The 13,043-nt window shown below is 40.4% G+C and overlaps 1 protein-coding gene across 1 annotated transcript in view; it reads left to right on the top strand.

The window, feature by feature from the left end:
- The window catches only part of pitpnm3 (PITPNM family member 3), a 74,800-nt gene that overhangs the window by 43,864 nt on the left and 17,893 nt on the right, over positions 1–13,043 (top strand). Inside the window, exons 6-10 of the mRNA XM_054600573.1 lie at positions 4,126–4,315; positions 6,558–6,680; positions 7,465–7,652; positions 11,796–11,953; positions 12,533–12,703. Of these exons, the coding sequence (XP_054456548.1) occupies positions 4,126–4,315; positions 6,558–6,680; positions 7,465–7,652; positions 11,796–11,953; positions 12,533–12,703 (830 nt within the window). The remainder of the gene's footprint in view (positions 1–4,125; positions 4,316–6,557; positions 6,681–7,464; positions 7,653–11,795; positions 11,954–12,532; positions 12,704–13,043) is intronic.

The following is a 13,043-nucleotide window of genomic DNA, read 5'->3' as shown; positions in this document are numbered from 1 at the left end:
GGCCATTCCCTAATTAAGAAGGCCCATAGCTGTTCATTGTAACCGTGCAAACTTCATGCAGTGCTAAGCCAGCCATTAAAGAACAGGGAGAGCAATTAAGCAGGAATCCGACAGACTTCAGTGTTTTCAGTTTGACATTATATGGCGAGAGGGCAGCAGAGGGTGGTAATAGAGTCCGTCTCAAGGTTATGCTGCGTGAGATGAGGCTGATTCGAAGTTTAATCGGCTCACTCGGCCTTATCTTCCCCCTGAAATGTTGTTAATGGATCTCTCCATCATCATATTACCATTAAAACCCTGAGGAAGACTTCTGTACATCTCTCAGTATGGAATAATATGCTAATTATTACCTCGCCTTTAGGTGTTTTGAAGTGAGTCTTGACAGTGTTTTTACAGAACTTAACATAGTAATTACTGGAAAAGCAATAAACTGTAAAGCTATAGGGTAAATTCTAACCGGACAGCCAATCTAAAGCCAACTGTGTGGGCCATAACAAAACAACAAATAAGGCTTTTTATGCAAGCTGAGGTCGTATTGAAGTGTTACATAAGTGCACATCTTTGAAAACTCATCATTCATATATATATATATATATAGTTCAATTAATATATGTATATATATGAGCCGTCAAAGATGTGCACTTTTGTGACACTTCAATACAACCTTAGATTGCATTTTATTAATGAGTGCAGACAGATGTGAACAACGTAAATACCGCCGCTCCTGAGTGAGTGACTCACATCTTCAAATAACGGAGCAGACTCACATCATCATAGTGAAATGAGGCCTGCTCCTCTGCCAACCGGGGCTCTGTTGATGTACCTCTTCTGAAGAACCAAAATCCTCCCAATTTGCTGTAAATCTCTTGTGCTGATTGATTGATGTCAAATTTAGTTTTAGTAAGAGTTCCAGTAGCCGATTAGGTGACATTTTGGATGACCACATGCTCTAAGTTAATTTAAATCTACAATCATATACTGTAAAACCCAGACTATACAGAACCATCTGTTTTTGGACAACAAATACACCACTGCAGATTTGTTCAGTCAAAAACTGTATGTTTGAAATCACAGCCACGACTTTTATTGATCAACAGCATTTTAGAGGAAGTTAGAGTTAGTTTTCACAAGATTAATTAGCCTTTAAGTGCAGATGGGATTTGGATGGTTTGGTGGAGCAACCTTTTCAGAAGCACATGTTTGTGTAGAAAAAGATAATTACGATCGCCTCAGATTAATTAGGAACCATCGATTCTGAACAGAGAATAACCGGCCGTCCACAAGGATGTTACACTTTCACAAACAAACGAATCATTATGAGATTTTTTTGCATGTGAAACCATGTCTGCTCCGTCTTAATACGACTAACAAGTGCTTGCATAATCAAGTAATTATGCAACACAAATAATGAGTGTCTCACCTGGCATTTGTTTAGCAGTGCAGCAGGTGTTAACCTCTGTTCCTGTTCTGTGACTTGTGAACCCTGTTCAGAGGTAGAGCTGTGTTTGGAATATTAATTTAAGCTTTTTTCTCGGTGAGCATGTGTTTGTGGGGAGTGTGCGAGCAATAGTTGTTAACAAGACTCTAATAAGATCAAGACTGGACCGACTTCAAAGCTTGGACCTCACTGGCACTCAGCTGGGATGTTGGGATTGATCCTTTCAGTTCCTAAAAACTCAATAAAAAAGCACCTGATAAATAAATCAACTTGGTTTAAATTATGAGGTGAAAATCTTCCATTTGGAGCAATATGTTGCCATCTCTGGGCTTGAATTGCCTTAGCTAAATATTTCACACAGCAGCATCTCTGGAGGAAGTGACACTTTTGTTATGCAAATAACTGCGTGCAGTACCGTTCCAGTGACACAGAATATATTATAAAGGTTTATCTTTCTTACAAATCTGCATGGAAGCGGCTCAAAGCGTAGAATGTGTTTCACAGAGCTGCTCTCTGGACCAGAGTCCTACGGAGCTGGGTCCCAATACAGGTCGCAGCTCGAATGTAGTTTATTCAAGCAGTTTATGACCTGCCTCCATTCAGTTCATTGACATGTTCCTCTAGTTACAATAATAACAATTATAATGTGATTAAGGCAATAAAACAAACACAGAGCCCATGTAAACAATCTTTTTTTCTATACTAATGTAATTGTTCTTGTAATTGAAGTGGTGATAATCACAGTAACGTGTGGAGTTCTTTGACTATAATTAATGTTTGTACACTCTGATTCAATTTTTTTAGGGGGTCTAGTTTATAATTTATGTTATGAATGAGGAACTGATAAGCGCTTTCTGCTAGGCTATTAGGCCACTCTTGAAAGTTTGGATGTTCACTCTTGGTAATGGCAACTTTTAGCCATTTCAAATATTGAGCTCTCATGTGTTGCTGATCTTCTCCATGATCTTTTTGCCAGAAAGTAAAAGACATGTGCACCGTTTCTCCCAGGCTGGAGTACCATCTGGAGCATGCGTTGGATGCTATCAGGGACTTAGACATTTTTCAATCCATTTATTCTGCTGGCTGATGTAAATAATCACCCTTCAACACAGATCTGTCACTGCCTGCTATTGTGTCAGCAGAGGGGATTGTGGAGGTGGCTTTATCCACTAGACTGACTGCTGAACACTGTGTTGCTGGGAGCACAACAATCAATTGTCTTTTTTTTTTCTTGCCAACAATGCCAGCATCATGGTATTTTGTAGTTGCAACCAAAATAGGCAATGTCTGCTATGAACATGTGCCTGTACAGAATTATGGGTGATAGTGATCAGAAAAGTTGGAGTATTTTTTCAGAAGAAGCTTTATCTGGATAATTAGAAGTGTGTTGGCCCTGAAATAGGAATATAATGAGGAGATTTGCACAATCATGCAATCAGTGTAAGCAATCAAGTTTATGGCTTAATCTGAATTTACAACGGGACATTCGCAATCAATGAAAGAACATTAAGTTGCTCTGGCCCCAGTTGTTCCCAGACTGGGATAAACATGTCCTTACCCTTGTTAGTTTCCTGGGATATTAGCACAATAGGCAGCCATTTTGACATGTCATATCAGGGTGTATATTCAAAGCCTGATATATCTTCTTCCTTATCTTGTCAGTAAGAGCAAATGGGCATTGGGGCTGAATGCCACGGGCAGTTTATGGGAGTTTGACGGTACTGAAAAACAGATTTCAAATAGGTTGTATTGGTCTTTTCATGGGACTTGTTGTGTAAAAGAAAAATACAGTTTTGAAGTCGTTGGAAGGCAGAGACAGGTATCCCTTTGCTCTCCTTGCTTTCAGTTTCGGTGTTAAGCCAAACATTTATTATTATTGATCTTTTAATCCAAGCAGTGTCTTTGAGACAATTTTGTCGTCCCAAAATGTTGCATTATATACATTTTGTGTCAGTGGTACATCAGAACTGTCAGCCCTTTGACTTTCACATAAGTTGTGCCCTTCTGTGTAGTGAGATGGCCATCATTGCTGACATATTTCAGCCTTGATGTGGGGATCGGATGGATGATGACGGGTTGGCACCGCTGCTCAAGGAGACCTTGACCTAGACCCCACGTTGTCACATAAATTGTCTCTCTTGTTCCATGTCTGTCATTGTGACACACACACACACACACACACACACACACACACACACACACACACACACACACACACACACACACACACACACACACACACACACACACACACAGATACACACACATACATTGATGTCTACACAGCAGTAACGACACAAAGACTCTGCTCTCATTGCAGATACCTGTGCAGGTTTCCTTGTGTTTTATTCCTTAAGATACATCCCTATTCTCCTTATCTATCGTGTGCGCATACACACACACACACACACACACACACACACACACACACACACACACACACACGCACACGCGTGCATGCACGCGCGCGCAGCAGCATTGTGGGAAAGCCTTGCATCTAGTCAGATCATTGAATAGATGCAAGGCTTGGATGAGACATTAATACATTTGGGAAAGACTAATGACTGCCATTTTACAATGCTGTAAGGAAATACTCCCAAAGGGCTTTGTTAAGATGTACAATTATTATTTAATCTTTTTTTTTTTCATTATACTGTACCTATTTCCAATTTCTTTTCCTCTTCCAGTCTGAATCCATACAGCTATGATGAGAGCTGTGTGTCCAGCAGCGTGGACCACCTCCCTCTGGCTGCTCTCCCCCTCCTCGCCATCGTCTCACCTCGCTACCAGGATGCCGTGGCCACCGTGATCGCCCGAGCCAACCAGGTCTATCGCAGCTTCCTGCAGTCAGAGGACGGCCAGGGATTCACGGGTCAGGTCCGTCTCAAACGTCTTCTGGTTTGGAGAGGAGCGGAGAAGACTCCAGTCTCTCATCATTGAATAACGAGCTTTAGGCTCTTTGATTAAAGTCAATGATTGTCAAAGGAAGTGAAGATTGCTTTTGAGTGGGCTGTGTAATCTGTGGGAGCTCAGGCCCTTAGAGGGCTCCAGATGTCTGTTGTTTAGGCAGACCACATTTCATTCTCTTGTACATAACAACTACTAGGCTCTTGGTAACAAGCTGCTTTTTCTTGTGAGGTAATGATCTGTGAGAAGACTGTTGACAGTTTACCCTTTGCTAAGCCGGAGCTTCAATGGAGCCCACGCTGTTACTTACTTCCATGCCTGAATGAATGTAGTTTAATTTTTGGGGAGAAAAAAAGTAATTTCAGAGAAAAGCATACAGAAGGGCCGACAATATGTGTTCAAAGGATTTATCCAAGATTTAAAACCAATTCAGCAGTGGAGACGAAAATGTTTAAAAGATAGAGACAGAAGATAAAGCATACAGATCACAGTGTAAAAGTGACCCACCACATCACCTGGTGCTCGAGACAAAATACTATGAAATAAAGGAACAACATAGAGCTAGGTAGGTCGTTATTCACTCTAAAAGTAGCACATGTGTATATTCAGTATACCCTCAGCAGCTGAAGTGTTAAAGCTAGTAAATGATGTTAGCTCCACAGGTTCTTACATATAAGTACCTCTCCGGGTAACAAGCATCATTATTACACAACATTAAAGAGATCAACTGCTCATTACAATCCTGATGAGCCAATCAACAACAACAGCAGACATACAGTGAGGAGGAACAATTTAATAATCCCAACAGGATATTACAATTGAGGCAATTACACCAATACCTGTTATTCTTGATTGGCTTTTGCTATTGAAGATGGACTGGTTTTGATTGGTTGGTACTTTCTGTACTTAACGTTGGAGTTATATTGGGGTATATTATGTCCTCTCTTTCCCGCTTTATTTCTATAAATTTGTTTGCTTGATAATATTATTAAATTCAATCCCTGTCCTCTAATTACGCTGCAGTATTTTCCCAACAAATTGGTCTACTTTTAATTACATTTTTTATAATCAGCTGTGGGGACTTTCGATCTCACACTTTTTTTCAGATTTAATTGTTTTTTGGCTGCTGATGCAGTTTTAGTAGTCAAATAACAGTCATATGGATCGATACAGAAAACACTGCTTCACTGAAAAACTGGAGTTATGTTAAAAAGAATGTGGTATATTCTGTGACAAAACTGAGGATAGTAAGGATAAAAAAGCAAGCATACTAATTATGAATTCACCCAATGCCGACAGAATGGGAAAAACATGAAAACCATTCTGACTTTTAAGTGTTTACAAATTATTCTCAGCTAGTTATGACCCCTTATTACCAAGTGGGAGATATCATGGCGGGCAGAAATTCCTGATACGTCTGACTTGGAATTACAACTCAGAGGCCTATATGACGCGTTTTCCCACTTGGCTGTTCGTAATTACAGCCTGAATGATATGTTCTGATACGGCAGGAAAAAAACTTATATATGTGAGTGTACTGTTGATGTCCCACAATGCAATGCAGATAGAAAATGGAGGAGCTGCTCATAGCTGCAAAACATTCAAATATATTGCCAATGGTGGTCAAACAACATTACATTTACATTACAGTCATTTAGCAGACGCTTTTCTCCAAAGCGACTTACAATAAGTGTATTCAACATAGGTATTCACGAGTACTACTAGTCACCAGAAGTCATAAGTGCATCTCCTTTCTTAAACAAGCATCTAAGAGCATAAACCAGAGCAAAAGTACAGTGCAGTAACAAACTAATACGAATACAATAAGTGCAACAAACTAATACGATTTACTAATACGATTTACGAACAACTACAGAACAATACTGTTTTGAAAAACTTTGCGTTTTATCAGCCGTCTGATTGATGTCGATTGTCACAAATATTGCATAATTATCTGTTTGTACAAAATGGTAAAATGCATTGATTCATTGTATACTCATTTTGAAAAATAGTTTGCTCGAACAGTATGTAATACATAGTGTATCATATTTTATATAGTCTTGAATTCTGACTCATTGTCCCAGTGAATTATGTAGTTTCCTCATTTTTTTAATTCCACTCACACACCTCTCCATTGTCCTCCTGTAGCATCCTTCAATGACTGAGTGCACCATATGTGGAGGCTGTCTGAATTATCAATTTTTCCGAACAGGTATGCCTAATGGGCGACTGTGTGGGAGGCGTGCTGTGCTTCGACGCTTTGTGCTTTAGCAACCACCAGAGGCCTGGCAGCCCAAACAACAGCAGCAGGAACAACAGCACGGAGAGCCTGAAGGTAGGAACTCACTGTTACAGTGACAACAAGATGATGGTGATGCACAGACCTATACTGGGCTGGGGAAAGAACACTTTACTGGTGATACATCAGTAAGGGATCACTGCAAATGCAAAATATCACATGTTTGTGTTTTATCCTGTCAGTGGAGGTAATTAACACAAGAGTGAACATTTAAACCAGTGGCACCTCCCAGTCCGCCTTAGTTAACAATCGGAAACTCATACACAACAGTCACCTCTGCTATGTTTATATCTTGTCAGTTTTACAGCACGACGCCTCTAACAAGACACAGCTTTTAGAAATGTCATTGTACAATAGAGGCAACGTCCTTGGCACTATGTTCTCTAAAGTCTCATACATAATAGTTGTAAAAATAAATTTAAAAAAAAGTGAATTTTATGTGTGTGGATCACCATTGGTTTCCAGTGGGTGATTTGACGTGGATCTGAATATTTCTGAGCACAACTTTCAGCAGTTCCTGTTGTGTGCATGAAACATATTCATCATAATATTTGTGCTGAACTATTTAGGCAGCTTGTCATTTGATGTCCTTCTCCCCCTGCTAAGCGTTGCATGATGCCCACTTTCTGTCTGGTCCCCACTCCCTCTCTTCTCCTCCTCCCTTCCAATCCACTCACATCTTTACAGTTTCACTCTTGCGCATGAAGGGTTCACCTATGGGAACAACTCATATCAGATTATGTGTAATTGCCTGGTGCACCCACTCCTTTAAGTGTATTAGGCTTTTCAGTATGTTGAACACTCTGCTCCTTCCTCTCAGGATAACTCGGGCCTACTCGGGGAGTCTAGTCCTACTCTGAGTTCTAGCAAGAGGCTCAGTAAGAGCAACATCGATATCTCCGCCCAAAATGAAGGGCACAGCCAGAGCGGGCCGCCGCTCAGCCGCAAGCAGAGCGACTCCTATGATGGAGACACCACGTCCACGGGCCAGCACAGCTTTTTTTCCAGGTGGGACAGTATGCATGAACACACCCGCACACAAGGGGGTGGACAATATATGCTGTGAGACAATATTAGTTATTTTACTATCAAATTTCTTTACATGCTATTTATATCAAGGTACATATCGATTTAATATTTCTGGCTGTATTAGGTAATTATCAATAAGTAGGATCATTGTTTATGATTTATGGTTGTAATGGAATGTTATATTCAATTTTGCATCACTGTGGTTAAGAACTGAGATTTTCCTGGTATTTGTCGGATGCACCACAAACAAGCATACCTCTGTTTCTTTTTTTCACAAGTTTTAAATTGATTTTCTAGATAATGATTTCTATCACTTTATAGATCTATATCATGATATATAATTAAATATACCCTTTGCAACTTGGAAAACCTGGAACTTTCTCACTTTACAAAAAAGTGTTTGCACACACTCATTCACACCAGCACACACACACAGTACACAATCATGCAAACACTATTCTCTAAATAAGATAACACTTGGATCAGATCTGTGTCTGTGCAAAAGTATTTTTATTCATTCTTCTCAAAATGAGTTTGCTTGATCTTAGTGCCAAACCATTGGTTATAATTATTTTTTGTGCCCATACCCATTATACATTAAGATGTACACGCACAAACAAATACACAAACCAAAGGAAAAAACCTCAAATCTCAATCAGATTGCTTTTTCTTCACAACAATGGTAGCAGGTAGGAGCTTTATATAAACTGCACTGTGTAAAATCAAAAAAATATGTAGTCAAGAGCAACAGTCTAGAGGTCTGTTACTGTTGGTCAATGTATAAATACGCTTGAGCAAAAGAAGATTTAGTTCAAAAGAGACAACACTTTCACAGATAATATATGATTTACTGCATTCAAAGGTTCATAAATTTGGCCCAAAACAACCTTTAGTTCACACAAACACCCACATGTTGGCAAAACAAGATGCAGACGTACAGAGTAGAAATTCTGTCATCCTCTTCTGTCAAATAGCATTTTTCTATCACCGATGAGTGTGTTAAGGATACATATGATAACCCAGATGTTGCGTGCCAGCCATCATCCTGGTTTTCCCCCAAAGTGTCACCCTGTCTCACCCCTGCTCCTTATCAATATTTGCAGCTTGACTGCCCTGCCTGCCTACCTGCCAATGCTGGACTATAAATAGCCCATTTGTGCCTGTGCCAGCCAGTTTGTGTGGAAGGCCGAGCGCTGCAGCTGAGTTTAGCTTGGTCGGGTTGGCTGGAGGGGCTACAACTGCCATGTTGACTCACTTCAAGCAACCAGTGTTCCCATTCTAAATCACATGCTCCACTGGGCTTACACCATCACAGTAACACACTGACTGAAGATAGGATCAAATCTATTCACAGTTTCACCACGTTGTGTCCATGGAGGTGCACCTGGCACTTCTGATTACACTCTGATAAATCAAGAGCCTTATGTGTTGAGGGTAACCTCTGCTCCTGGACGTACTCTTTACCCCGGCAACCCCCAGTGGATATTCCCAGTCCACAAGAGGGCTTATTAAAGCTTCTCCAGTAGAGAAATAACAAATGACGAATGGACATAATTGACAAAACATTATTTTTGACATCTATTTAGTCCAAAGTGCTCAGACAAAAAAAAAGATTTTGTGCAGCCAGAGCTTCTGAAAGGCTTAATGCATTCTTAATGCCCATAATGGATTTTTTTTTGCAGTGGCTTAGTTTAATAGGTTGGTATCAGTCAGATCTATTTAATGCCCTCAGTAGGGGTTTTGGAACATGTTATGTGTTCCTTTACCTATAATTCCTCATAAAACCATTTCAACCACTTACTCAATAACGTTGGATACGTACCATCACTCCAGATTCTATGAGTAAAGGTATGGCGCCAATGTAATATTGGCAGCAAAATAACATGTCACTTTCTACAAGAACAGGCAAGGTTTTATGTGAATGAGATTAATTTCTCATTGGACATGAGTCTATTCAGTAGAGAACATGCGGTCGTCCAGTCGTTTAGTCATGCTTATCCCTACTCTGCATGCACTGTTCCTTAATGGTTCACTGTCTCTTCAGCCACACAGACACTACTAGTACTTTCTAGTTGTTTGGAGGAAGTTAATACCTGTGCGGCTGTTTTGCAGCAGTTATTCGTTTTGGCAGACAAACAGACATACTGACAGTTTCTTAATGGCATGGGAGGTAGAAGTGAAGGGGTGGACACATTTCCCGGGAGAAGGAAAAAAAAATTGAAGCTGAAGGCAATCAAAGCACTATTGATTTGGCTTTCAAACATGGGTGTCGGCTAATCCTTTTTTCCCATACAGGACTAACTGTAATGGGGAAATGTTGGTATGCTAGAGAGCAGAGACATCTCGTCGTGGCTGAGACCGACTATTCTGTCCAAACGGCTGTAAGCCTGATGCAGCCTGTGTGAAGGCAGAGCGAAGAGCTGCTCAGGCTGAGTCATAAAGGCTCGGTGCTGACAACAACCCCAGGGTGTTTGAACTATCCCACCTACGATTGATTCAAGCAAAAAGCATCACTGACTTTTGCCTTCCCAATTTCAGCTAGCACATTATAGACATTTACATTTTCTGATAACCCCTGATTTTTTTCTTAAAATAAAAAAGAAGCATCGCGTTAGTTCATGCAGGACACGGAAGTCATACGCCCCCAGCTGTAACCAGCTGACAGCCATCCGATTGAATCATAGCTTCTAATCGGCCACACACCAATCACAGCTCACTCCCACCAAAGGCAGTCCATTTGAATATGACTCCCTTCTCACTGATCCTTGCTACACCAACGCTGTTACAGACCGTACTGCTGGCAAAGCTTTGCCTCCTCCACCCCAGCCTCCACCCTTTTTAGTCCAGAGTTAATCTTGCATAACAAATGGTTGAAATGGAATTTAAAGTCTAACCTTGGGCTCATTTCTGTGTACCGGGTGTCCTATGCATGGTGCTCCCTGTTTTGGCTTAGTAGCTGCTTGGCCAATCCAGGGAGCATTTTAAGAGCAGAGCCACCAGCGCCAAGTATAACTGTATTTACATTGTTGCAATAAATGGATAAAAATCTATGACGTGAGTGTTCCTGACTGAAGTGAAATTCAAAAGTGCCGTTGAGAGGAATAGTTCCCAAAAATTATCTGTAGCCAATTACTTGTTTTACATTCGTCTTAAAAACAGCTTTTAAAAGTGGTGAACAATATCAATTATCATGTCCCAAAAAACTTCTGAAAGTAAACATGCAGCATAGTTGCAAGAGTGAAAAGAGCGAATAACCACCAACTTGGACTGGTTTGCCATTGAATGAGAAGGCAGGACTGTCTTAGGTTCTATGGCTCTGAGTTCATGTTTTATCAATTGACGGGTGTTCCGCTAATGTTGTGCTGCTAATTTGATGCACCACGGCACAGCTTTAGCGTTAGAGACTGGCAGAGAAAAGTAACCTTAGATAGTTTGGCTTTGGGACTCAAGTCGAGGGATTTTGTTGTTGTGCAGTGTATTGTGTGCGTACAAGAAAAATCAAGAGTCATTAATGGTCTTTCTGTAAGAAATAGAGTTTAAGACAGAGAAGTAGTTGACTACCAGTTGAAATAAAAAAGGAATGTTGTACGCTTTTAACCGCTCATAAATCATAGCTATTTGTTAGTAACAACTTTTACAGAATTCAAAACATGGGTTGGGTTAATTGCTGTTAATTGAAAAATCCTACCTTAATCTGTGTGTGTATATATATATATATATATATATATATATATATATATATATCTTTGTTGATTACCTGTTATTAGGTTGTAATCCACCACAATTCCTGTTGACACTATGCATAGGAGCCATTCAAGATTATTTGGATAATTTGGGTTATGGTAGTTGTGGTCAAATTATTCTTTGCTATAATTGTTTTTGCTACATTTTTAACCCTAAATATTATTTAGTGACTAAAAAAAGAATGTTTTTTTCCATAACATTTGTAATTATTTGCTGTGGATCAGTATGCTGATATTTCCTTTATATTTGGTGGCACGATTACAACTGTGCCAGGTGTTACTGCTGATGCTCCGTAGAGATTGGACTCTTCACATCAGCAGTAAACACAAGTTATTGTTGAGCGACACACAGATAACCTTTAATATTGTGCGTCCCCAGTTTGATGAAGGAAGGTGTGGAGTTGCGTGGCAGCAGTAGCACCGGTCTGGTGTTAAATCCGGGTCGATTTGACTTTGAGGTGTCAGACTGCTTCCTGCTGGGCTGCCCTTTGGGCCTTGTGCTGGCCATGAGACGCACTGTGCTGCCTGCCGTCCAGGGTAAGACTCAAAACACATTCCCCATGTGTCAGAGTGCAATTCTTCACATCCACACCTCTACACAAGCACGATGCGTGCACAAGCTGCAGCACAGCAGTTTTTATCGCCAGTTGTTTTGCTTTCTATTTCTACTGCCTAAATATTAGTCTGCGCATACCTGTAAAGCACTTGACTGCACCAACCTGTATAAAAGGTGCTTTACAAAGTTAGTTTGATTGACTTATTAAAAAACATCTGCAGTGAAATAATATTAATGGTCAGGTTTAAACTGGTTTTGATTTGGATTTTAACTCTGCAATACAAGAAAAGTATGTTTAATATAAACCTTCTCCACTGTTTAATGGACTTTACACTTTGTACTCAAAGGCAAGCACTGACGCTTATAAAAACAGGGAGAATATGCAATTGAGCTGGTGATTATGTGAAAAAAAACATAAACTCCATATGATTTTCACTGGAAGTTTGTTTGCCCTCCTTATCTATTGTGTTTCCAACTCCTCCTCACACAGCTACACTTCTCTGTCTGCTTTACACGGTTCCTAATGGCTTTGCCTGTCCATTGTGTTTTCTGACCCTCAGTGAGCCAGCTGCATCCAGCCTGCTCTCAGATTTTCAACTTGTTTTACCCTTCGGACCCTTCAGCCTCCAGACTGGAGCCGCTGCTGCAGCCTCTCTTCCACAAGTTACCACCTTACGCTGTGCCGCGCTACCAGCGCTACCCTCTGGGAGATGGTCGCTCAATGCTCATAGGTAGGAAGTGTGATTCAACCCTGGGAATCAATTTACGAGAGTCGGGATATGCGAGAGCAGCTCCTCCTGAATATTTCATTGGTTAATGGATTTTCTGGTATAGTTGTATTGCTTTATTAATAACCTTTTGGGTTTTACATTTCAAAGCTGGAATTAAATCTTTTAGGAATTCTGTAAGCAGGACTAGATTACAGCGGCATACAGATCCTATGATTTAGTAATGTGAATTTTCAAAGGCGCACATGTGCACACAGAGCCTCGGTCCCATCTGTGTGTGCTTGCCCTGCAGACGCACGGCTAAATCTTGCCCCCAAAGCCTGAAGTTTGAAGTAATTATACT

Source organism: Anoplopoma fimbria, chromosome 1 (assembly GCF_027596085.1).
Source record: "Anoplopoma fimbria isolate UVic2021 breed Golden Eagle Sablefish chromosome 1, Afim_UVic_2022, whole genome shotgun sequence".
Lineage (NCBI taxonomy): Eukaryota > Metazoa > Chordata > Actinopteri > Perciformes > Anoplopomatidae > Anoplopoma > Anoplopoma fimbria.
The sequence above is the reverse complement of the archived record's forward strand: the minus strand, read 5'-3'. Positions and strand labels throughout refer to the sequence as shown.